Genomic DNA, 22,961 nt, shown 5'->3' with positions numbered 1-22,961 from the left:
CTCTCCTGTGCCCCTCCCAGGTGATGCTGTTAGTGCTCCCTAAGTGCTCCACCTCATCTTATTTCTTAAGGAAAGCCCACTGAGATGGAAAATGATGAGTTCCACTGGTCAGATGAGAGGAGTAACTCACTAGGGCCACACAGTTAGAATGGGACAAAGCCAGGAGCTGTCCTATGGCCATACAGACACATGCAGCACCCATGTCTGTGCACTGACCCCCAGTTAGCCTAGAGAGCTAACACCTGGCAAGGCCTTCCTGACTTCCCCACATATACTGCTCCCAGGCCCTCACCCTGCTGCCCCAAGAATCACGAGGATCCTTGTTTGGCCTGAGAACAGCTAGCTGGGCATGGTGGTGCAGGCATGTATTCCCAGATACTCAGGAGGCAGGAGGATTGAGAGCTCGAGGCTAGCCTGGACTATAATGAGTTCTAGACTAGCCTGGGCAATTGAACAAGAACCTGGCTGTCTAGAAGTAAACATAAAAACGGGTTGTGGTTGCAGTGTGGCAGTAGCATATACCACACTCTGGGTTTGATCTCCAGTACTGAAAGAAAGTAAACATAAGAAAGAGCTCACACTCTGATGCCCACATAGGCCCCTTCCCTACCCTCCTGCAACTCCCCACTCCTAACAGCTGAAGGCTGGGGTGGCCCAGGATTTGGATGGGTGACTCAGGCTGAATCATGGCCCAGCTGCTCTTGACAGCCCCTCCCCCTTCTGCTCATAGAGCCTATTTGGAGGGCAGGGGTGGGCCTTGATGTTTGGGGAGGGAGAACAGGGAGCAGGTGGGGGGGGACAAAAGGGGACAGAGCACTTAAGAAAGAGACACAATGCAGGAGTCCCTGCTTCTTATTCCACCAGGAATGGGCCAGGAGCTCCTCGTCTAATCCCTGAACTCATTTTGGCTCCCTGCCCCCGATAACACTGCCATTAACTAGTCTAATTGATCACTCCCAGTTAGCATCTCTCACTCTGCAGTTGATAAAGACCTTCCCATCCGGCGGTGGAAACACACATCCTCACTTTGGAGCCAAGGAAATCAAAGTCCTGTGAGCTAGCCAATATCACACGTCCGTGGGATGAAAGAACCAGGGCAAAAGTTCAGGCCTCCTTGGTCCAGCCTGTCAAGGTGAGCAGGGAGCAGCTGAGCAGAGGAGCTGGTAGAAACATGGTGGGTGGGGTACTGGAAGGCATTAGGGGCATCAAAAGGGTACCGTGGCATGGCATAGTCGAGCCAGGGTTAGGGCAGTGAGAGGCATGGCTAAGTAGAGAATGGTAGATGGATGATTAAAACTTCTCTCCTTCCCTGTAATTAGTGGATCACGGAATTGTCTGTGCCTTCAAATCTTTCATTGTCATTGATCAATATTCAAAGCATGGTGTTTCCCTGGAAAATGCTTTGGTTTCGGAGAATTTTCTTCTGGAAACCTCCATTTTCTTATATGGAAACCATGGGCCCAGGCTCTGGTAGGTAGGCTGTAAGAGGCTTGAGAGAAATCACCACCCTGCCCTTTCGGAGCTGTGAAGGTCTCCACAAAGGCTGCTACTGCTTGTCACTTTGTATTACCATTTAACTAACATCCACGGGTGCTGGACAGAGGGTAGAGTGGGCTTTTGGAAGCCTCGGGGCAGTGCTGAACAGGAAGTGGGTAACATCTCTTCCTTCCCCCTGCCTGGGCTCTGTCTGGCCTTCCCCCACCCTCAGCCCAGGAGCCTGTTTCTAGGCAACCAGATGGATGCAGAGATGGTTTGGAGGGGAGAGAGCTATAAATAGGGAAGAGAGAAAACAAAAATAAAGTTCCAGAGAAATCCCTGAAGCCACATTACTGGGACTGGGGGGCAGGGAGACAGACAAACGACATGATAAGGACATGGGGACAGCCCCTAGCCCTTCATTAGGGAACAAGGCCGGTTTCCAGCTAGCTGCTCAGCGGGAGTCTCCAGGGAGCCGAGGTGGACGAGCATGGTGAGGGAGAAGAAATGGCTGCGGAGCTATAGGAAGTCTGGGAAGAGAGAGACTTCCAACAACGTGGAGTTGAGAGCAGACGCTTAAGAGGAAAAGGAGAGAAAGCCAAGGTCAGCCGGGGTGAGGCTGGATACTCCAGGCGATCTTGGGAGGCCAGGCAGGTCTCAGGCTTCCTGACAGCACACACAGGCTGCCCTCCCTGTAACATTCAGGCTCTCCAGATAGCCTCCCGGTGTCCTCTTCATTCAGGTGCCTTCCTCACCTCACCGCAGAGGAGCCTGACCTGGCCGATTTATTTTTAAATTTTATGACTTAATTTTTTTTTTACATTTATTCATTTTGGGGGTAGGAAAGCACATTCATGGAGGCTAGGGAACAATTTTCTGAAGTTAATTTTCTTCTTCTACCATGTGAGCTCCAGGGATCAAACTTGGGTCAGCAGTCTTGGCAGTCAGCGCCTTTACTCGCTGAGCTAGCTCACTGCTCCGTGGCCGCCTTTACTTGCTGTTCATCACCCATTCCCGTCAGACTCCCTGCCACACCCTTTTAGGTTTCTCTTAAGGCTTGGAATCATCTCTTTCTATTTCTTTTTTTTTTTTTTTTGAGAAGGGTTGGGTCTTGCTATGTAGCACAGGCTAGCCTCAAACTCATGATCCTTCTGGTTCAACCCCACACCTGGCATTGCTGATCATTTTGTGATTCCTGGCCTTTGAGTTGTCAGAACACCAGGGGTTCCTTGAAATCCTCGCATATAAGACAGGAGTATGGTGCACACAACATGTGTGCACAGCACCACGAGCACGCGCGAGCACAGATGCAAGCACAGCACATATGTGCACCCGTACCACTGGTGCAATCGTCACACACAGATCAACGTGCATGCAGTGTCACTATGGTGCTCAAGACACAACACACGTGTCTGTCCGCATTTGCCTGTTATACATATTTTTCCATTTGTCTCTCTTCAAAGCCAGGGAATACAGGTTTTGAAAATTCCAAAGGTCTTGTCATTTAGAGTCAGGAATAGGGCTCAATCTGGCTTTTGACATTTTTCAGCAACCAGCCCTGGGTGAGTCGCATTGCCTCTCTAACTCCTGTTCCCTCCTTTGTAGGCTGAGGTTGTAGCAATGAAATATTGAGAGTGATTTCAGGTGAAATTAGTGAAGGTAAGTACCACATGCTTGGTCTATACGGGGAGCTTGGGAAATGGCTCAGACCCATGAGCTGAACTTACACACATACACACACACACATGCTCACATGCATGCATGCATGCACACATACACACACAGTCCTCAGACATGGGCTGGCTTCTTCTGCTTCTGGATTTGCGCCTGGAATGTATTTGCAGAGAATGCTGGTCTCTGAGCAGAAGCGTTCTCAGTGGGGCCAGGTGTAGGATTTGGCACTTAGGAAGGAGGAAATAAATCTCTTCACAGGCCAGATGGTAAACCTGGTTTTGACACCCAAAAATGGGGATCAGGAGCTGAAGACAAAAGGTCGAGCCAATAAATAAATAAATAAATAAATAAATAAATAAAGGGTTTAGGTGCTGTTTTGAGGATTACAGATCTCTCTCTCTCTCTCTCTCTCTCTCTCTCTCACACACACACACACACACACACACACACACACACACACTGCCCACAGACTGGGCATAAGAAAATCAGGACAGGGCTGGAAAAAGTGTGCACAAACCAAAGGTATTCAAAACTTAGAAAAATAGAGTGTGCTGGTAATTTAACCCTATCTAGAAGCCAGAGCTCAGCCAGAGGGCCATGCACGTCATAGTGTCTAGAACAGTGGTTCTCAACCTGTGGGCCGCGACCTATTTTACAAACTGCTATCTCCAAAAGTATTTACCTTATGATTCATAACAGTAGCAAAAGTACAATTAAGAGGTAGCAACGAGGATAATTTTGTGGTTGGAGGTCACCACAACATGAGGAACTATATTAAAGGGTCACACAGCGTTAGGAAGGTTACGAACCATTGTTCTAGAAGATAGCGGGTTGTAAGTACTGTAACTGAGCCAGAAGGCGTCTCCGGCTCCTACCACTCTCACTCATCCAAGCCCACCAGTTTGTTTCCCGCGGTCATCTGTTAGCGGCTTCCTGCTTCCAGATATAAAGGCCCAGGTGACCACAACACCCCGGTCTCCCACAGGGTTAATGGCCTTCCCAGACTTGCCATCTCCTCTCCCTCCAACGACTCTAGGGAAAGGGGAAAGAGTCTGACTGAATAAGGCAAACTGCTTCCAGCTACGTAGCTGGACTTCAAGGCGAGGTTGAGGGGGCTTCTCTGCAGTAAATCTGGCAGGCGTCTGCCAAGCGTATGCAGACAGGACCAGGTTTCTACAGCAAATGGGAACACCGCACAGATGGGGCGGAGCCTTGAGCCACGCGCTCTGTGCCAATAAAGGAGGCGTTTTCCTACTTGCAGAGGCGGAGCCTCTACGCAATGCGGGTCTTTTTGAGGTTCCCTTCTTACTCTGAGTCGGCGGGGGCCCCCTAGTGCTGATCCTGGTTTGCTCCAGGTGTCTGGCGGGTTTCCCAGTTTCCTGCAGACCCTCTCCTACTCCAGCTGAAAGCGAAAACTTTCAGTGGTGCTTCTGGGAGGGGAGAGTACCGCCTGCCGGGAGCTGTGCCCTCTCCTGGGCCAACGTCTCCAACGGTTTTGTTTGTTTGCGTTGGGCAGGTGTGCGTGGATGTGTCTGTACAGGACTGGAGTGGGAGGGGTCTGCTAACGGCTAGCGACGTCTTTCTGCGACTCAGCTGCAACCGCAACAGAGAGCGCAGGTCTGCACGTGCGCTCTGTTTGCACTCTCGCCGGGTGCTGACACTCGGGCTAGCGCGCGTGCACGTGCGTGCATGCGTATTCACGATGCCAGTGCTGTTTTTTTTTTTTTTTCTTCTCTTGGCCCTGTACCCCTTTTCCTGCCAGGAGGTGGCGCCCGATACTAACTTCCCGCCTCCCAGTCAACTTCAGTCCCAGCACAGGTAGCGGTGGGGGCCATCACCCTCCGAGTCGTGGGCCTGCTTGGAATAGGAGATGGATAAACTGAGGTCCCAGGTAGTCAGCGATGTGCCTGTGTTGAGTGTGCCAGACCCCAAAGAGCGGAGGGGCAGTCCGGGGCCCGGAAGCCCAGCCCTGCCCATGCGGCGCTAGCTACAGACAGATTGGCTTTATTCATGGACACGCTGGGGGGCGGCTGGGCCGACCCACCCGGGACACGCTCACACGGTGGGTGGGGGGGCTCTCCATGCCACAATCACAACACACGACGCCCGCGCTTGGACCGAGCGGGCTGAGGGAGGGGGCATGGCACAAACTGGCTCCTGGTATGGGTTAAAAAAAAACATTTTAGGGGTCGAAGTGGGGCTGCCCGCGGGGGGCCCCCTCGGGGAAAACCTCTGCTGGGTTGGGGAAGGAGCCATAGCTTTCCCATCTTGGTTTAAAAATACATAGAACATGCTACATCCACGCAGACACTGGACCAGATGGAGGGTGAGTGGTAACACTGGTGGGGCAGAGCTCCCAGCTGGGCCTCTGCCCGACCCCAGTTCACGCCTCAGGGATGAACGCGGGCAGGTAAGACAGACTGAAGGGCAGGGCAGACACTAACACAGGCTCGAGGGCGGTGCCTCGGAGCCGAAGGAAGATCTCGTGTTTGGGGGAAAAGGTAGAAGGACAGCCCTGGTTCTGGGGATGAGGGTTGGAACAGGGGCAGGGAAGGAATTGTGCTGCTGGTGCCAGGGCCCTCCTGGACCCTTACGCCTCTGGCTCATATTCCTGATATTCCTCCTGCAGCGGGGAGTGGGGTGGAATAGAGAAAAGCATAAAGGAAGTGTTGGAGACTGAGTGGTCAAGTGCAGCCCGCCAGATCCCTCCCCAGCAAGGAGGAACAATGTTTGCCCCACCCCCAGGGTAGGAAGAAACCTGGAGTTGGGTCCCGCCGAGGTAGTCCAAGGCAGTTGTGCCTGGGCCCTAGCATTAGGCACCATCTGCCATCTGTCCTCTCCTCCCTACTTCCACCTCCTGGAATCTGAGTTATTGAAGCCCCCCCCCCCACCATTCCACTTACGTTGGGGACCTCCCACCCCGCTAGGGGTGATGTCATCTTCAGGCGCCCCTCCCCCAGTCCTGTGGCTCCCTCACCTGCGGTGTTCCCTCATAACTTTCCCCTTCAGGTTCCATCAGGGGTTCAATCAGTGGCTCTTCAGCGGCTTCTTGGGCCACCTCCTCTGGCTGTGAACAGAGGAGAGCAGGGCTGTGTGGGAAGCTGGACATTCCTTACAATCCCATACTAGCATGCCATGGGTTGCTTGGAAGAGTGAGGTAGACTAGGGTAGCTTGGCAGTGCAAGGGGTATTTGGGCGAGGTGTCCATTTGGAGGTCTTAAAAATGAGAAGAAGATGGAGGTGTGACTGATGAATTCCCACCCAATCATCAGGGGAAGCTAGGAGTGCGGAGGGAGGGTGGAGCACTCTGTCGCTCAGCCCAGCACCTCACAGCCTCTACCTCCATCCCTGAGACTGAGTAGATAGGAGACAGCTGATGGGTCTCCTGTTTAGGTGCAGTCAAACTGCTGGGCTGACTATAGGACCCAGGAGAGAACTCCGGAAGCTCCCCTCTCAGGCAGACTGGAGCTGCCGGCTCAGGTCTGGGGCTGGAGAGGGGCTCTGTGCCATTCCCTCTGCTGCCTTCCACCCATCCCTCCCTCCCCCAGGGCTGAGCTTGGCCTGATTTCTTCACTGTAGCTATTTTAAGATAAGCTGGAAGCAACAGCTCATGGTGTTGCTTGGATGTGTGAGCTAAGACTCTCCCCTCCCCCCCTGCATCTGCTGCCCAGATGGGCACAGACCAATGAGCATGGAGGAAGAGGTCTGCTAGACACATGGTCCGCCACCTGCAAATGAGCACATATATGTAAACACGCGATAACTTGGGGTGTGTGCATGGCTGTAGAAGACCGCGTGTGGACTGGCACATGCCTAGGACCCTGAGAAGTTGGCACTTCCAGTTGCCTTAGTCCCATGGGTGGCTTCAGCTCCTTGGAGTTCTGTCTACCTGCACCCCTTGAATAGAGGGCTTTACATCTCCTGTAAATGAGGGTGGCGGCTCAGACTTCTCTTTGTGGGGATGACCAGAGAGATGAGAAATATTAGTTTCTCCCAGCTAGGACCGGAACCCAGGAAAGACACAGTTCAAAGTCCCAGCTTGAGGCCTTCAGGGTATAGCTTCATGCTAGAACATGTGTCTAGTGTGCTAAAGGCCTTGGCTCAATCTGCAGCACCCTCATCCCAAATAAATCCCAGCTTGAGCCCTTTGTGTGGAAGCGAGTACGCCAGGACAGTAGAAAGGCTCAGTACCTAACCACAGTGGAACATGGACCCTGGGAATGGAGAATGATGGCAGGCTTAGAGGTCACACAGTGGATTAGGAAAAGCAGAATACAGAAGAGCTTGTCCTCTTCCTGATGACATACTCATGAGATTAAAAAAGCACCCCACAAGTCTGCAGTGATGGAAGTCAGGAAGCAGGTGCCCTGGGGGAGTAGGCAGGGCCTGGACTGAAGGGAGCTAAGGGAGTCCCTCCTGATGCAGGCACATTTCACCGCCTCATGTAGGCCTGGCTAGGGTAAGGGACCCTAAAGGCAGCATAGTGCAGGAATTCTGGAGGCTGGCGTTTTGTGTGATGAACTGATTGCCGGCTTCATTGGGGAGATACCTTTCCAAAATGCCTTTCTTTTTGGGGTGTGTGTTTGTGTAGGGGGGGGGAGTTAAAGCCACCTTTTTCAAAAAAAAAAAAAGATTTATTTATTTATTTATTTTTTGCTGAGCGGTGGTGGCGCACGCCTTTAATCCCAGCACTCGGGAGGCAGAGGCAGGCAGATCTCTGTGAGTTCAAGGCCAGCCTGATCTACAAGAGTTAGTTTCAGGACAGGCTCCAAAGCTACGGAGAAACCCTGTCTCGAAAAACATGTATGTATGAGTGCTTGTCTGCATATATGTCTTCTGTATGCCATGTGTGGGCCTGGGTCCTAAAGAGTCCAGAAGAGGACATTGGATCCTTTGGAACTGGAGTTACAGATGGTTGTGAGCCACTATGTGGATGCTGGGAACCTAACTCAGTTCCTCTGCAAGGCCATCTCTCCAGTCCTACAAGAAAGAGTCTTACATAGTCCTGCCAGGCCGCATGTGGAGCATTCACCATTTGCCGGCCAGGCTTTCTATCGTGGTGGCTCTCAAGGTGGAGTCTCTAGACCTGCAGCGTTACAGTCACCTGTGTGGTTTTGTCTCCTGACTTCTGCCTCAGGACCTTTGTGTTTCCTGCTCAAAACAGCTCGAAATACAGTCCCGGCACATCTCCGGGCTGTCCAATGGCACCTCCCCAGGGAAACTCTCCTAAACTCAGGTAGTCCTGTTACAGTGCTTTGCCCCATCACAGCGTTCTCGTCTCCACTGCGCATGCATACCCCGTCTGACGCCCATGCGCACTGGCCGGTTTTGCGAGGTGATCTCTCTCAGTAGCGTGAATGCAGGGCACCACCCACTGTGAAGCCACTAAGAACAGGTCTTCGCTGGCACGGACAGCCATTCATCGAAAGGAAATGACCGAACAGGCCGTGGCTTGCTCAGACGTGCCCAGGAATATCTGGAATCATGCCAGTAAGCGGGCTATGCACTCACAGCCCCTTCTGGGTCCCTTCACAGGGAGCATGGCATCTATGCATACTTCCCCATGGCTTCATTCTGAGCCCAGTGTAGCCCAGTCTTGTAGGAACGGAGGCAAGCAAGCCTGTGCCCCAGGCGGGTGGAGTAGAGGTGGATGATAGCAGGCATGTGTGCCCAGCATGCCCGACATGTGCTGGGGGATCACTTGCCTTCAGGTCTGTGGGGAACTCCTCCTTCTTCACCAGGCCAGTGGCTGCTGCAATGTTCCCAGCCCCAGAAAACACAGCGCCTCCCAGATGTGATGCCTGCTCCTTGGTTTTCTCAGCCACTGGAGCAGGGAGGTATTGGGGGAAGGGTTCAGTGCCAGCCCCCCGCCCCACATAGTGTCCCAGAGTCTTCCTTTCCCAGGGGCAACCCCACAAAGAAACCTCAGGAGCCCCCATACCCCTCCCCACCATAAAGTACAAGGACTGGTCTGGTACCTGAGGCCACACCTTGGACCACTCCCTCTTTGGTCTTGCTTCCTATAGGGAGAAAGAAGAGCATATTTAAGAAGTCTGAACATAGCGAACAGAGATTCCAACCCAATGTGGGGGTCATGCAGTGAGCAGAGAACCCAGATAGCAATGGGTCCCCTGAACTGCCTCTCTGAACCCCCACATCCCACGGTTCTCACCCCACGCTAATTACACTCAGTTCCTACACATATTTCCTCAGGCCTTCTGCTCCCCTGCCCCAACACCCACACCCCCCAGTGGACGCTGCCTGAGTGGCTCTTAACTTCTCCCGGTCTGCAGTCTGAGCAGCGGAAGGGGCTTGGATAGCTTTCTCTTTATAGTTGGAAACCAGAAGCTCAGTAAGGGCCCTGCAATTGGTTAGGAGCTGAGTGAGCAAGTATTCAAAGCCGACTTGAAACTCCTGTTCCCAGGTACTGCGTGAATGTGTAGCCCAAGATGGGAGGTGGTGCTGGGAGGAGCAGAGACAGGCGTTTGGAAGATGCCCTTGGTGCCCCATGTATGTCTTTCATGAGCAGGTCCTCCAGACAAGGGCCAGTTCTTCCTTTTGACTAAAGCGGAGATTGTTAGGTGCAGGTGAGTCTAACGGTGATGTTCAGACGGTAGAAGGAACTCATGACACTGACTGGGTCTTCGTCAGATGCTGACATGGTACTGGAAGAGGCAAGAAGTTCTGACCACGGGGTGTGTATCCTCCTGGACCTGGGCAACCTGCCACGTGAAGACTTAGCAGCCAGACAAAGGCTAGTAAACCTAGGCTAAGGCCAGTACAGAGAGGGTGAGACTAGGTTAGCCAGAGTCAAGGGTGAGGCCCGGCTGGGATGAAGTGTGCCCCAAACTAAGGTCAGCCAGAAGTTGGAGGTGGAAGGGACAGGAGTCATGCCATGCATTATTCATTCCCTCTTCGACAAATTGTTTGTGCATTTGATGTGCAAGGCCTGTCTGACTGTCTGACGGGCCCATGGCCCATTGTCTGACCTGGAGTAGTAGGGAAAGAATATTTAGACTCCAGGGACTTCAAGAGGTGGGGACACTGCCTGGGACTTGAGATACGGGGAGCACACTGATATTCTAAAAGGAGACTAGGGAGGAGGAACCAGGCAGGCAAAACACCACCCCAGGACCAGAAACATTGGATATGGTGAAAAACAAGGCTGGAAATGCAGGCTGAGGTAGGGCCACGAGGGGTACTGCATGCTAGGCTACAGGAGCCAGGGTCTTAACGCAGAGGTTTCTGGGTAAGGGAAGACTAGAAAGTAAGTGTCTGCCAAGGAAAAGCCTCCGTGACTTGGAGAGGCAGAGAGACAACAGTGGGGTGCTGGGTGTTTAAGAAGCGAAAGAGACGAGGGATGAGTAAAAGGGGGGCAGAACAGATGTGCGCTCAAGGCTGGGCTTACCTACCGCTGCTCTTGCCTCAGGTGGCAATGCCTCCTGGCCTCCCTGCAATTTACTTGCCTGTAGCTTGGAGGGACAACTATGAACTGGTCAGATCATGTCAATCTCTCACGTATAGCCTTTAATGGCAATTTCAAGGATGCTCCAGCCTGACACACAAGGTCTTCTTGTGAACTGGCTCTTGCCTACCGACCTGAGCTCGTCCTTTGCCATGACTCCTGCCCTCTGCTCTTCAGACCATTCTAGGTCCTCGTATCCCGCCTTTCTGCCTTCCCAGGCCCTTTGGTGTTCAGGCCTGTTCCACACACACCACCCTCACAGGTAGCTCCCCTTTGGCTTTCTTCCCCCAAATGATTCCCACACTTGATGCTTGATGCTAGATCCATCCCAGAAATGCTGTGCCTCGCCAAGAGGAATTTGCAGTTTTGTCCCCTTGCCTCGCCACAGCTCAGCATCCACACAAGGCTTGGCACAGAGTATGTTTTTAATGAGCACAATCCAAATTTGCTATGACCTTGGGCAAACTGTCCAGCTCTTTTATATCTTTTTCTACAAGAGCAAGCCCTGGCCCACCGTATGAGCTTCTAAACGAGTCCGCTAGCTTCCATTTCTAGCCTTATCTCTCCTTACGGAAAGAACCCTACAAAGTCCTTTCGCACTCTGGGTGAGAGACATTAACCTCCTGCCCTTTGTCCTGACACCAGCTGACCTCTGAGAGGAGTGTGAACTGGAGGGAGAGCTGTGGTAAATCCACAGGCAGTGTGTGTGTGTGTGTGTGGGGGGGGGGGGGGGGGCAGGTAGCTGGAGAGAGCCCGCCAATACCCAGGGAAGGTGGGGCTTCCTGGCTGGATTCACACCTCAGCTTCAGGCTTTTCCAGCAGTGTGACCTTGGGCAGTGTGGTTAGCAGAGGGCCCCAGTGTCCCCGATCTGTAGAAAAAAGGCCAGGAGCATCAGATGCTGTGGCCTTTCACGGCACTTGGCCTCAAGTAAAGGTTCCCCATCAGGTCACTATTAATAGTGATGTCAGGATAAGAAAAAGGAAACTTTGGTGAGCTCACTGCATTGTCCTGGGTCTTTCATTTGAACACCATCTTCACTAGCTCCCACCCTGTTCCCACCTCCCTCTGGTCAATTCCATGAGCTGGCTGTGTCTCCAGTGACCCCTACTGACCTCGCCCATCTGCTGACTCATATTCTCACGCTCAGACCCCTCAATCTCTCTGAGGACCCTTCCTGGTACCCCCAGAAGACACCCAGCCCGGCAACCCCTTGCCCACCGACGTAGAGGACACCCTCCTTGGTCTTCTCTGCTGCCTCGGTGACCCCCTGCTTGGTTTTCTCGGCTGCAGCCACAACGCCCTCCTTGGCCATGGACAGGCCCTTCATGAACACGTCCATCCTGGCGGCCTGGGGAGGGCGAATACACAAGTGCCAGGTCCTGGCTCCACACCTTCACTCCGGCCCTCCCGGGGGACCTGGTGCCCCCTCCCTCCATCCCTGAGAATTGGCGCGCTTCTGGACCCAGAGTCCCCTCCTACCCACTCCACTCCCCAGCTCTAGGCCTCAGGGCCATGCTGCGGTGAGTCCTAGCGTCCTTGAAACCCCGGGACGCGGGAGGGGCCACCACCTCGGTTATCCGGAGATCTGCAACCTGCAGGCCCGCAGAACCGGAAGCTGGACTCGGCGCGAACACCCGGACCCAACACACGCACACGACAGTCACACGGTCAGCATGCAAACACACACCATGGACATGCTCACGTGCACACACAAGACACGGGCGTTCAGAAGCGCATGGACACTCTGACACACGGGCACGGACGCATGTCCGCACATCCACCCAGACTGTAGCAACCGAGAGGACAGACACACGCATCCTGCAGTGCACCTGCCCGCGCCTGCCCAGCGCTTTCCACCTTCGTGCCCACGTTTCTCCCCAGTGCAGTTTCCATTTCCCTCCTCACCTCACGCTCGGTCCCTTTGGACCCCAGTTCGATCCGCTTCCCTGAGCCTCACCTGGGTTTCGGGGGCCGGGCTGGGGATGGAGCTGTGGTGGTGGCAGCGGCGAGCAGATGCCGAGGTTGGGCTACGCGGGGCAGGGTTGGGATTGGAGCCAGTGGGGTCCGGCCGTGGTCAGGAGCTTGGGTCACTGGCCCTGAACAGGAGCGCAGCAGTGGTCCGGCCTCGGGTGCGCTGCCACCAAAGGATGCTACTCGAGCGCTCCGGCTCAGCTCCGACTCCAGCTCTAGCGCTGCCGCAGCTCTGAGCTCAGCACCCCCCCTGGTGGCCGCGCCGCCCCTTCCGCCTGACTGACAGGGGGCGGGGAGGATGACATCTCCTCAGAGCAAGCAAGCCTCCCGGGGAGGGCCTCTGACGTGTAGTCGGGGACCCTGGTGCTTGAGACGCTAGTCTTTGGGGAGTATGGGAGGGGGCAATGCGGCGAGAGAGGAGTGGAAATGAAATGATGTGGTTGGCTTGGGAGTTGAGATAGATTCGAATCCTAGCTGGTTTTGTTAGTGACTGTGGGATCTTGAACCTCTTAGCTCTCCTTTTGAAATGCCAGTTCCCTCTTCTGTAGAACCAAGCAGGGAGTGAATGCCTGTCTGGAGGGTGGAGACTGGGGGTGGGGGGAAGCAACACAAGGACCTGACCTCAGGGACATGCCGCGTGTATGCGCTCATGCCCATGCAGATATGAGAGGTAGGAAACAAAATAAATGTATCCACACTTAAACCAAACAGGGTTATTTCAGCTGCGAGGGGTGCTGGGAAGATAGTAAGATGCTGGTGTGAGAGACAGGGCTTGAGGCAGAGTCAGCAGACAGCAAAGCCCTCTGCGAAGAACCTTCTTGGAGTAGAGAGATCCCGAAGAAGCACCAAAGCAGACCAAAAAAGGCGAGGGTTAGATCCACATAGCTGAACCTTCAAGTGCAAAGGTCAGAGGCACTACCACGCCAAGGGGCGGTCAGAAGGCAATGCCACCTACAGTAGGAGCTAAAGAGAAGAGGACATGGACCTTTGAGTATAGTCACAGGCAGGGATTCTGATGCACCACGGGACCTCAGTCAGCTTGATGACAGAATTACGCCCATGCAGGTGTGGAATGGCAGGTGAAAGGGACCCTGTCAGTTCAGGGAGTCGAGGGAGGAAGTAAAAAGGAGGTGGCACTTAACGTGGGCTTCACCGAATGGGTAAGATGTTCCCTCGGGAACAAGGTCGGAAGGGTGTTTTAGGCTGTGGCTATTACACAGGCAAAGGCAGTGGGGACAGAAGTGCGGTGTGTGTGAGAGATGAGTGATGAGCTAAGGTGTGCCAGCAGCAGACAGCAGGGCACGGGCAGGAAAACGCTCATGGCTGCGGCAGGACTGTTGAGTTGGCAGAGGCCACGGGGTTGGCAGCATTTGTCGGGACTATGAATGCACAGTCCTTTGGGATCAGCAGCTCCCCTTCCAGGAACTCACTCTGTGGATCCCTATTCACGTGTGCACACCGACACGTGTGTGCACAGGTGCAGGCATGGTCATTGTACACTACAACTGACAATGTCCTCTTAGAGGTCTGGGTACTTCCTTACAGGACACCCACCCCGTGGCACACTGTGATGTGGTTAGGAGCCAGGAGCCCGACCCCCATGTACCAACACACTAGTGAAATAAGACATGTTAGTGAGAAGCAGGCTGCAAAGCTTGTGGATACTGAACATGCTAATTCTGATACATAGCAAAATTATATTACACACTTACATATTTAATAAGTTATATGTAAGAACAGTTTTTTGTATATCAATATGATTTTTATTTTATTAGTATAGCATATATTAATATATAAATGTATATGTACATATTACATGTATTTATCACATGCTATATGTATTAAATATAGATTTAAATAAATGTAATGTGATGTTTTTGTTTGTTTGATTGATTGTTTTTTTGAGAGAGGATTTCTTTTTTTGAGACAGAAGTTCTGGCTGTCCTAGAACTCCCTCTGTAGACCAGGCTGGCCTCAAACTCATAGAGATCTGCCTGTCTCTGCCTCCCAAGTGCTGGGATTAAAGGCTTTGCTCCCCCCCCCCAGTGTAAAGCAATTTTTAGATTAAAAAGCAGTTAAACATTTTTTAAAAGATTTACTTATTTGTTTATTATGTATACAATGTTCTGCCTGCATGTATGACTACAGACCAGAAGAGGGCATCAGATCACAAACAGGTGGTTGTGAGCCACCATATGGGTGCTGGGAATTCAGGACCTTTGGAAGAACAACCAGTGCTCTTAACCACTGAGCCATCTCTCCAGCGCCAGCAGTTAAACATTTTTAAAAATATACTTAATGCGTCTTTACAAAAGATTTCTTTATATCTTATGTGTATGAGTGCTTTGTCTGCATGCTTGCCTGTGCACCACAGCATGCAGTGCCTGTGGAGGCCAGAAGAGGGCGTTGGATCCTTTGGTGCTGGAGTTACAGATGGTTGTTAGCTATGTGCATGCTGGGAATCAAACTTTGGTCCTCTGCAAGAACATCAAGTGCTCTTAACTGTTGAGCAGTCCCCTAGACCCCTAATCCACTTCCCTTGCTCACTTCTCACAGGCCTGCAGACAATCCTTTTTCACCCTCATCAAGATACAGGACCCTCCTTTAGATGATGGCTCAGTTACCCATCCAGACACACAGGGACACACAAGATTATATTTTGGTCCTGGTCAGGTTTTATCTGCCTTCTCCTGATGGCTTGTGCACCATCATACAGACCCTTGATTCTAGGACACACTGCCCTGTCCCTAAGGTCCTTATTTACAAACTGCGGCAAAGGCAAGTTGACAAAGGACAAGGAAAGAGAGGGTGTGGTTATCACAGAGCAGCGGTTCTCACCCTCCTAACGCTGCGATCCTCATGCTGTGGCAACCCCCAGCCATAGAATTATATAATTGCTACATTATCATTGTAATTTTGCCACTGTCATGAGTCTTAATGTAAATATCTGACATACAGCATATCTGATATGTGACCCCGAAGGGGTCATGACCCACACAGGTCGAGAAGTGCTGTCATGGAGAGACTGGAATACCAAGCGGCTCAAGCTTTCTAAACAAAAGCAAAACCAAAGAGCCTCATAGCACGATGCTGACTGGCCAAAGTGTAAATACAAATAAAGTAAAAGATTTAAAAAGAAAGAAAAATCTCAGAACAGTGATGGGATTCAAGAGCCCCAGCTTGTCAACCCCACTTAGCTGATCTCTAAAGGCAAGCTGACCTTGGCAAAGAGCCAGATTCCCAGCAGGCCCAGGGACTTGTTTTAAATGCCTCCTGTCCCCCCCCACACACACACACACAAGCCCTGCCTCCAGCCCTCCAAGAACTGTAGAAGGTTCCCTCAGGCCTGGAAGCCACCCTGTGCCAGGGAAGAGCCAGGGCTCTGATGGAGCCAAGACCACACCCATCCCTGGAGAGAGCAGCAACTCCCTTGGTCCATCAAATACAGATCAGTAGCATTGTCCCTGTCTGGGCCTTCTGCAGAGCTTCCTGATGTGAACCTGAAGGCTCTGGCAGCATCTACTTCCTGTCTTTGGGGAATGTTTGTCCTAGGAACCCATGGGAATGGAGCCACCACACTGTGAAAGCTGAGCAGCTGTACATGGAGACGCCACACAGAGCTGAGGTTCCTCTGACAGCTGCATTAACTACCCCATGTGAGTGACAGAGGCCCTCAGCCCAAGCTGTGAGCAAGCCTAGCCTATCTGGCTTTGGAGCATAGTTGAACTGACCCCACAGGTACTGCAGATCTGCAAACATAGTAAATGATTCTTACTATTGTGGGTCACTGGGACAGGCGATGTGACATGGCAATAGGTAAGTGGACGGTTGTTGTCCTTCTCTGTCTTTCAGTATTCTAGACATAGCACCTCTTCATCGTCTCTACAACCTCTGCCAAATGGCACACATTAACACCTCGGTGGGCATCCTCCCAATTATTTTCATGGTTACAGTCTGAGAACCTGGCTGTGGTGGTGAATTTCCCCACTCCACATACACCAAACAGGGTCTCTCAGTGTGGCCTTGGCTCTCCTGGAACTCACTCTGTAGACCAAACTGACTTCAAACTCAGAGGTCCTCCTTCCTCTGCCGAGTGCTGGGATTAAAGGTGTGTGCAGTCACACTCAGTTTTGGAGGTTAATTTTGATTGTCTGTTAAGCTCGATTAAAAAGCATCAAGGCCCAGGGCATTAGTGAACTGTATCTTTTGGAGTGATATTTGACTGTGAGGGAAAAACTGACTGACTATGGGTAGCACCATTCTGTGGGTTAGCCTAGGGTCACAGGCTGAACAAAAAGGGAAAATAAAGCCAGCTGAGTACCCATGTATAGATAGAAGTTTCTGTCACATCCAGTCCTGCAGCCATTAAGTCCCAAATAAACACACAGAGGCTTATATTAATTTAAACTGCTTGGCCTACTGCTCAGGCTTATTACTAACTAGCTCTTATCACTTAAATTTACCCATATTTCTTGTTTATGTTTAGCCATGTGGCTTGGTTCCTTTTTTCAGTGAGGCATTCTCATCTTGCTTGCTTTGTGTCTGACTGGTGACCGACTCTGCCTTTCCTCCTCCCAGAATTCTCCTAGTTTAGTTGCCCTACCTATACTTCCTGCCTGGCTACTAGCCAATCAGTGTTTTATTAAACCAAAGGAGTGACAAATCTTTACGGTGTACAAGACATTATCCCACAGCACCCATGTTCCCCTTCCTCTGCTTCCAGTCCATGAAAATGTGGGCCATGCCTCTCAGATGCAAAGGACTGGACCTTCTGAAGTGTGAGCCCAAATGAACCAATCAGATATTCAGGTTGAACTTATATCTAAGCAACCGGAAACTTGGAGGGCAGGATTCAGTTGTCTTTAAATAAAAATAAAGATTAAAGTGTGTATGTGCACATGTGTGTGTGTGTGCACACCATCCTGTGGAGATCAGAAGACAATTTAAGGGGGCATGCATGTGTGCACACCATCCTGTGGAGATCAGAAGACAATTTAAGGGGGCTGACTTTCTCCCACCGTGCAGGTTGCTGGGACTGTCAGTCCTCAGATTAGAGGCAAATGTCTTTACCTGCTGAGTCATAGTGTTAGCCCCTAACAGCCAGTTCTGGTCCATGCATACAAACCCCACACCACTCTAAGGCCCAGGTCAGATCCTAGACTTTCTCCTCCCAGCCCAGCTCTTGCTCCTTTCTGGCAGAAGCTTGGCCAGTGTGGACTGAGGTCTGTACTCAAGGGCACAGATGAGTCCTGTTCCCACCAGACCCTGGCACAGAGGGTACAGCTTAAAAAAATGGTGCTGGGGCTGGAACCCAGGGCTGCTCAGCTCCACCCACCCATTTGGTGCCCATTATTGTGTGCCAGGACCTAGCCTCGCGCCCCAAGTACCGTGGTGTGGTTATAGGTGTGGGTTGTCAACAGTGGACCTAGCCTCGTGCCCCAAGTACCGTGGTGTGGTTATAGGTGTGGGTTGTCAACAGTGGACCTAGCCTCGTGCCCCAAGTACCGTGGTGTGGTTATAGGTGTGGGTTGTCAACAGTGGACCTAGCCTCGTGCCCCAAGTACCGTGGTGTGGGTTGTCAACAGATTGTCAGCCTCCAGCAGAGCATTCCACCCTGCCCCTTCTGTGAGGGCTTAGCTTCTAGTCTCTTCTCTTTCCTCAGTTGGTCCCCTCTCCGCCCAGGCAGAGCTTTCACCTGACATCAATTGAGCAGTGAGCCAGGCCTCATTCTCTGGAGCCTCACGTGCAAGCTCTGAGTCATGTATTGACCTCCTGATCTGCAAAGCTGGGGGTGGGGGTGGGGGTGAGGCTCCATGGCTTCAGTAATTCAGATCAGTGCAGGGAAGGACTTAAACACATGCTGGATGACTGTGGCCCTGGGCCTCACCAGGGATGTCCAGGTGAGTGTTCTCAGCAGGAGGCAAGGAGGACATAGTGGATGGGGGCCCTACAAAGTGGAGCGCCTCAGGGTACCAAACCCTCCAACCACTCAGGACAAATCAGCAGTGTGGCTTTTAATACAAAAGTCTGCCAGTCTCTAAACATAAGCAAATGGCTACTCTTCTGTTTGGTTGAGGCAGGCTGTCTTATAGCTCAGGCAGGTCCCAGACTCCCTCAGTACTTGAAACTGGCCTTGAACTCCTGACCCCCCTGCTTCTACCACCCAGATGCTAGGATTGCAGGCATGTGCTACCCCATTCAGTGATTACTGCTTTAAAAATCTCAGCTGCTTCTAGAGCCAGAAAAATGTCACTGGATGATAGTGAAGGCACAAACTGAAGGTGTAAATGGAACCAGGGTGTGTGTGTTTTGGGGGATGTGCTATGGAAGTGTTGCTACCTCTGTCACCTGTACAACAGCCTACTTCAAAGTCAGCTTTTGCTCAGTAGGTCCCAAATACCCTAAGAGCAGACCCCAAATATCGACTCTAACTCAATTCTCTGAGTCCCCACCTGCTGCCTGAGGACGGGTTTTTCTTGTCACAGCTGTGCAGAGTGGTGAGCACTTACCTTCTAAGAGAAGGATTCTGGTCAAACCCCTATTCCATCCCACCCCACCCCCACCCCACAAGCTCCTCCACCCACCTGGCTGCCCAGGTGGGACTGGGCTCTCTGCTTGGTTAAAAGCAAGGCCTTGTGACCTTTTAGCTGCTGGTGGAGCTTTGCCATGGCTACCCCCGACGCTGTGAGTCTACCTACCTGCCTATCCCAGACCCACTGGCTAGCTGGGGTAAAAAAACATAGGGAGAGGGGTCGGTCAGCCAGAACTGGGGCTTATGGATCCAAAAAAGGATTTTTTTTATTTTTTAAAAAAAAATTTTAAAGACAAGGTTTCTCCGTGTAGCCTTGGCTGTTCTGGAACTTGCTCTGTAAGCCAAGCTGGCCTCAAACTCACAGAGATCCACCTGCCTCTGTCTCTCGAGAGCTGGGATTAAAGGGGTGCGGCACCAGCTCCCCAGCTCTGGCTCACTGCCATTCTTTTCTCTGGTCAGACAATCAGCGCTGACGGTGAAGAGCACAAGAGGAAAGAGGAGGTGGAGAAAGAAAAGCCATCAGAAGCAGCGGTGAAGGTCCTCCCAGGAGAAGACACGGGAGACCCTCCTGCACTCCTGACTCCGAGGAGGAAGGCCCACAGAGAGCAGCACCCCCTGCATTATAGGTAGGGAGGCCACAGAGACCCCCAGTGTCTGTATCACTTGAGCTGCCCGAGACCCTTGGATCCTGCCTCACACGCAGTGGGCTTTTTAAAAAAATATTTTTTATTTATGGATATGAGTATTCTGTCTTCCTGTAGGTCTGCACACCAGAAGAGGGCATCAGATTCCATTATAGATGGTTGTGAGCCACCACGAGGGTGCTGGGAATTGAACTCAGGACCTTCGGAAGAGCAACCAGTGCTCTTAACCTCTGAGCCACCTCTCTATCCCTTGGTGGATTTTTAAAATACCCTCTCACCCAGGCTGCAGGGATAACTGACTTCCCATACCTTTGGGGACTATGTCCCAAGTCTCACCCCCTATTTTACAAGCTTGTTAACCCAGTCAGGTACTGCAGGGGTGACATGTGGGGTCTTGACCCTCCTCTCTCCTCATTCCCCAGATGGGTTCTGTGGTTCTTCAAGAATGACCGGAGCCGGCCCTGGCAGGAAAATCTGCAGCCCGTCACTAAGTTTAACACTGTGGAGGACTTCTGGGCGTGAGTGCCGTGGGGGGCTCTGAGCTGGGAGTCAGAGGAATTACAGTCTGCCACCTTTTCAGGGGCTGTCAACATTTGCTGGGAGCTGCGGGTTGGTAGGCTCTAGACAGACCATGCCCTGCCCCAAAGCGTCTAGGGGTTTAGGGGGAACCTCAGGCCAGGGAGAAGCAGGAGTGAAGCCTGCTACTCTGTGGCTTTGGGGCCCTGACCAGGTTCCTTTCTATCTGGAAAGCTGGCTCAGCCATAGTAAGGATTAGGCTGATGCTCTAGCATTTATGTGCCAGAGAAGAGAGTGGAGGGAGGCCACACAAACTCAAGAAGGAGGCCAAGCTAGAATGCCCTATTGGTGTGGACTTCCTCAGGCTTTCTCAGTTGGGTCAGGTTCCCAGAGAAGGGATTCTAGGCAGCAGGGCCCTAGAGGCATGTGTGGGGGTGGGGAGGTCCTGGGAAGAAAGAAGCAGGTGGTGGGAAGTTAGGTCTGGTGAGGAGCTGGAAAGTCAGGCTCAGGTGAACCGCGTGCTGCAAAGCCTTGAACTCTGTGTGGGGTCTTTCCAGGACGTACAGACACATCAAGCTGGCCAGCAAGCTCTCTTCCGGCTGTGACTATGCTCTGTTCAAGGTAGGCTCTGCTCAGGGGACAGAGTCCACGGTTTTCCCTTCATGAATGACTGGGGCGTGCACAGATGCTCGAGTCTGGAGGGAAGAGAGTCTCAAGGATGGAGCCCAGGCTATTAGCCTGGCTTCTAAACTAGCATGAACATCAACATTGTGTGTGTGTGTGTGTGTGTGTGGGTGGGTGGCTGGGAGCATTCCTTATGTCCAGTCCAGTCCCATCTTGGAGGCACTACCATCAGCATTTAGAGATTTCTCTGGGTGTCTTCTGCCCGGCAAGGTCTGGGGACCACAGAGCCAAGCCTGGGAAGTTTACCCTAGTCCACAGAAATTCTGACCCAGAGGCACCCTGTTCAGTAAAGGTGACAAGCACACAGAGAAGGTTACAAAAGGTGGCAACAGTGGGGCTCAGCGGCTTGTGGGGTTTTGGAAGGGGCCTGTGTGGGAGGCTGAGTGATTGGTGGCAGCACCTGCTTGTGCAGACGGCATATAGGTAAGAGAAGCAGGCCTAGTTAAGGCCTGGATACAGAGCAGACAAGGCTATATGCCAAGAGTTTGGTGCCCACTTCCCTTAAAACAAAAGGAGGCAGTTAATCTGCCATTCCTCACAGGATGGCATCCAGCCCATGTGGGAAGACTACAGGAACAAGCGGGGTGGCCGTTGGCTGCTCAGTCTTGCTAGACAACAGCGCCACACGGAACTGGACCGTCTGTGGTTGGAGACAGTGAGTGGCGGAAAGGGTTGTGGGTGTGGGCCTCCAGGGGGAAGTGGTCTCAAAGCTGGTAGGGTGGACCCTTACCATTCCCCCTCTGGGCCCAGTTGCTGTGTCTGCTGGGGGAGAGTTTTAAGGAATTCAGCCAGGAGGTGTGTGGAGCTGTTGTCAACATCCGCACCAAGGGGGACAAGATTGCTGTGTGGACAAGCGAGGCCGAGAACCAAGCAGGAGTGATGCACATTGGGTGAGAGAGAGCCCTGTCTGCATGGGTTCTGGAGCCGGGATGGTTGGTGGCTTGGCCTGCAAGGGAGACCTCTGGAACCCTCCGTACTAGGAGTGTAGATCCAAACCATTTTAACTAAAGCCTTCATTGTCACTGAAGGGTTCTGTGGGTGGCTGGTCTTATCTATGAGTAGACGAGGCTGTGGCTGGAACCAGGGTGGTCGCTGAACAAGATAGCTTGGCCTAGAAGTTGTCGGCCATCTTTCCCATCTCCCCCTCCAGTCACGTATACAAAGAGCGTCTGGGCCTCTCTACGAAGACCATCATTGGATACCAGGCCCATGCAGACACTGCTGCCAAGAGCAATTCTTTAGCCAAGAACAAGTTTGTGGTGTGAAGCCAACCTCAGTCACCGGTCCTGGGACACCCTCATCCTGCAGTTTGGTGCACAGGGAAGTGTGCCTTGTGGATCGCAGGACAGACAGCTTGGCTCTTTACCTGTCTCGGAATACACTTATGCACCCCCACCTTAGATAAGCTCTCACTATGTTGCCCAGGTTAGCCTCCTATTTATGGGTTTACGGCATCCTTCCGCTCCAGCCTTAATAACCGGGGTTACAGGAGCTGAGCTCCCCATTGTGTCTGGGTTCATGAAAGACTCCTTCCCCATTTGTTAGGCCCAGGCCTGTGGCAGCTGGCCAGTGTTTATAAACCACACTTGACCCCTAGCTCTCTGTGTGGCCATTTGGCAAAGGCAGGGTGAAGCCAAGTCCTGGCTCAACCCCGTCAAATGAGGACAGGAGAATCCTGTGGCCAACACTTCTCTGTGCCTGTCAGGAAAAGGGACTGGGTGAGCTGAGGCAGGCTCTTCTGTCTTGGAAAAAGGCTCTGGGCCACTATTGTTAAAAGTAGTTCAGGTTTTTTGGTGAGCATTGCTTTGCAGTTTGGGTGCCCATTCTAAACCTTGTCCTTTCCCTACACCAGCCGTGACTTGGTCCTCGGATCGGCTGCCCTTCCTATTTGCTGTACCCCCACTACTGGAGTAGGTTAGAGGCCAAACACTGGCATTTGTAAAGGCAGGCAGGCTCTGGGGACTGAGAAAGCCTCCCAGTTCTCTCAAGATGGGATAA

General features: G+C 52.3%; 2 protein-coding genes across 2 annotated transcripts; one reads left to right on the top strand and one right to left on the bottom strand.

Moving 5' to 3' along the window:
* Nucleotides 1-5,044: 5,044 nt before the first annotated feature.
* Sncb (synuclein beta) lies at nucleotides 5,045-12,855 on the bottom strand. Its single transcript, XM_041660431.1, has 6 exons — nucleotides 12,574-12,855; nucleotides 11,835-11,964; nucleotides 9,129-9,170; nucleotides 8,856-8,974; nucleotides 6,128-6,217; nucleotides 5,045-5,773 (listed from the first exon to the last, which is right to left on the bottom strand). The coding sequence occupies exons 2-6, from the start codon at nucleotides 11,953-11,955 to the stop codon at nucleotides 5,741-5,743; spliced, it is 405 nt and encodes a 134-aa protein (XP_041516365.1). The 5' UTR covers nucleotides 11,956-11,964; nucleotides 12,574-12,855; the 3' UTR covers nucleotides 5,045-5,740.
* A 5,545-nt stretch (nucleotides 12,856-18,400) lies between these two features.
* Nucleotides 18,401-22,228, top strand: Eif4e1b (eukaryotic translation initiation factor 4E family member 1B). The gene is made up of 7 exons (XM_041659755.1): nucleotides 18,401-18,487; nucleotides 19,579-19,745; nucleotides 20,186-20,281; nucleotides 20,837-20,900; nucleotides 21,505-21,618; nucleotides 21,714-21,853; nucleotides 22,114-22,228. Exons 1-7 carry the CDS (start codon nucleotides 18,401-18,403, stop codon nucleotides 22,226-22,228), a joined length of 783 nt encoding a protein of 260 aa, XP_041515689.1.
* The last annotated feature ends 733 nt before the right edge of the window (nucleotides 22,229-22,961 follow it).

The sequence above is a fragment of the Microtus oregoni genome, unplaced genomic scaffold (assembly GCF_018167655.1).
Source record: "Microtus oregoni isolate MIOR12 unplaced genomic scaffold, Mior012 000011F_ref0000422, whole genome shotgun sequence".
NCBI lineage: Eukaryota > Metazoa > Chordata > Mammalia > Rodentia > Cricetidae > Microtus > Microtus oregoni.
The sequence above is the reverse complement of the archived record's forward strand: the minus strand, read 5'-3'. Positions and strand labels throughout refer to the sequence as shown.

What these genes read in the sequence shown, in the direction of transcription:
- Sncb (XM_041660431.1), bottom strand. Translation starts at nt 11,955, where the DNA reads ATGGACGTGTTCATGAAGGGCCTGTCCATGGCCAAGGAGGGCGTTGTG. An exon ending in GGTCCAAGGTGTGGCCTCAG is followed by an intron (nt 8,975 to 9,128) that starts GTACCAGACCAG and finishes TCCCTGCTCCAG; the next exon opens with TGGCTGAGAAAACCAAGGAG. An exon ending in GTTATGAGGGAACACCGCAG is followed by an intron (nt 5,774 to 6,127) that starts GTGAGGGAGCCA and finishes TCCCCGCTGCAG; the next exon opens with GAGGAATATCAGGAATATGA.
- Eif4e1b (XM_041659755.1), top strand. Translation starts at nt 18,401, where the DNA reads ATGGCTTCAGTAATTCAGATCAGTGCAGGGAAGGACTTAAACACATGC. An exon ending in CAGCACCCCCTGCATTATAG is followed by an intron (nt 19,746 to 20,185) that starts GTAGGGAGGCCA and finishes CTCATTCCCCAG; the next exon opens with ATGGGTTCTGTGGTTCTTCA. An exon ending in ACTGTGGAGGACTTCTGGGC is followed by an intron (nt 20,282 to 20,836) that starts GTGAGTGCCGTG and finishes GGGTCTTTCCAG; the next exon opens with GACGTACAGACACATCAAGC.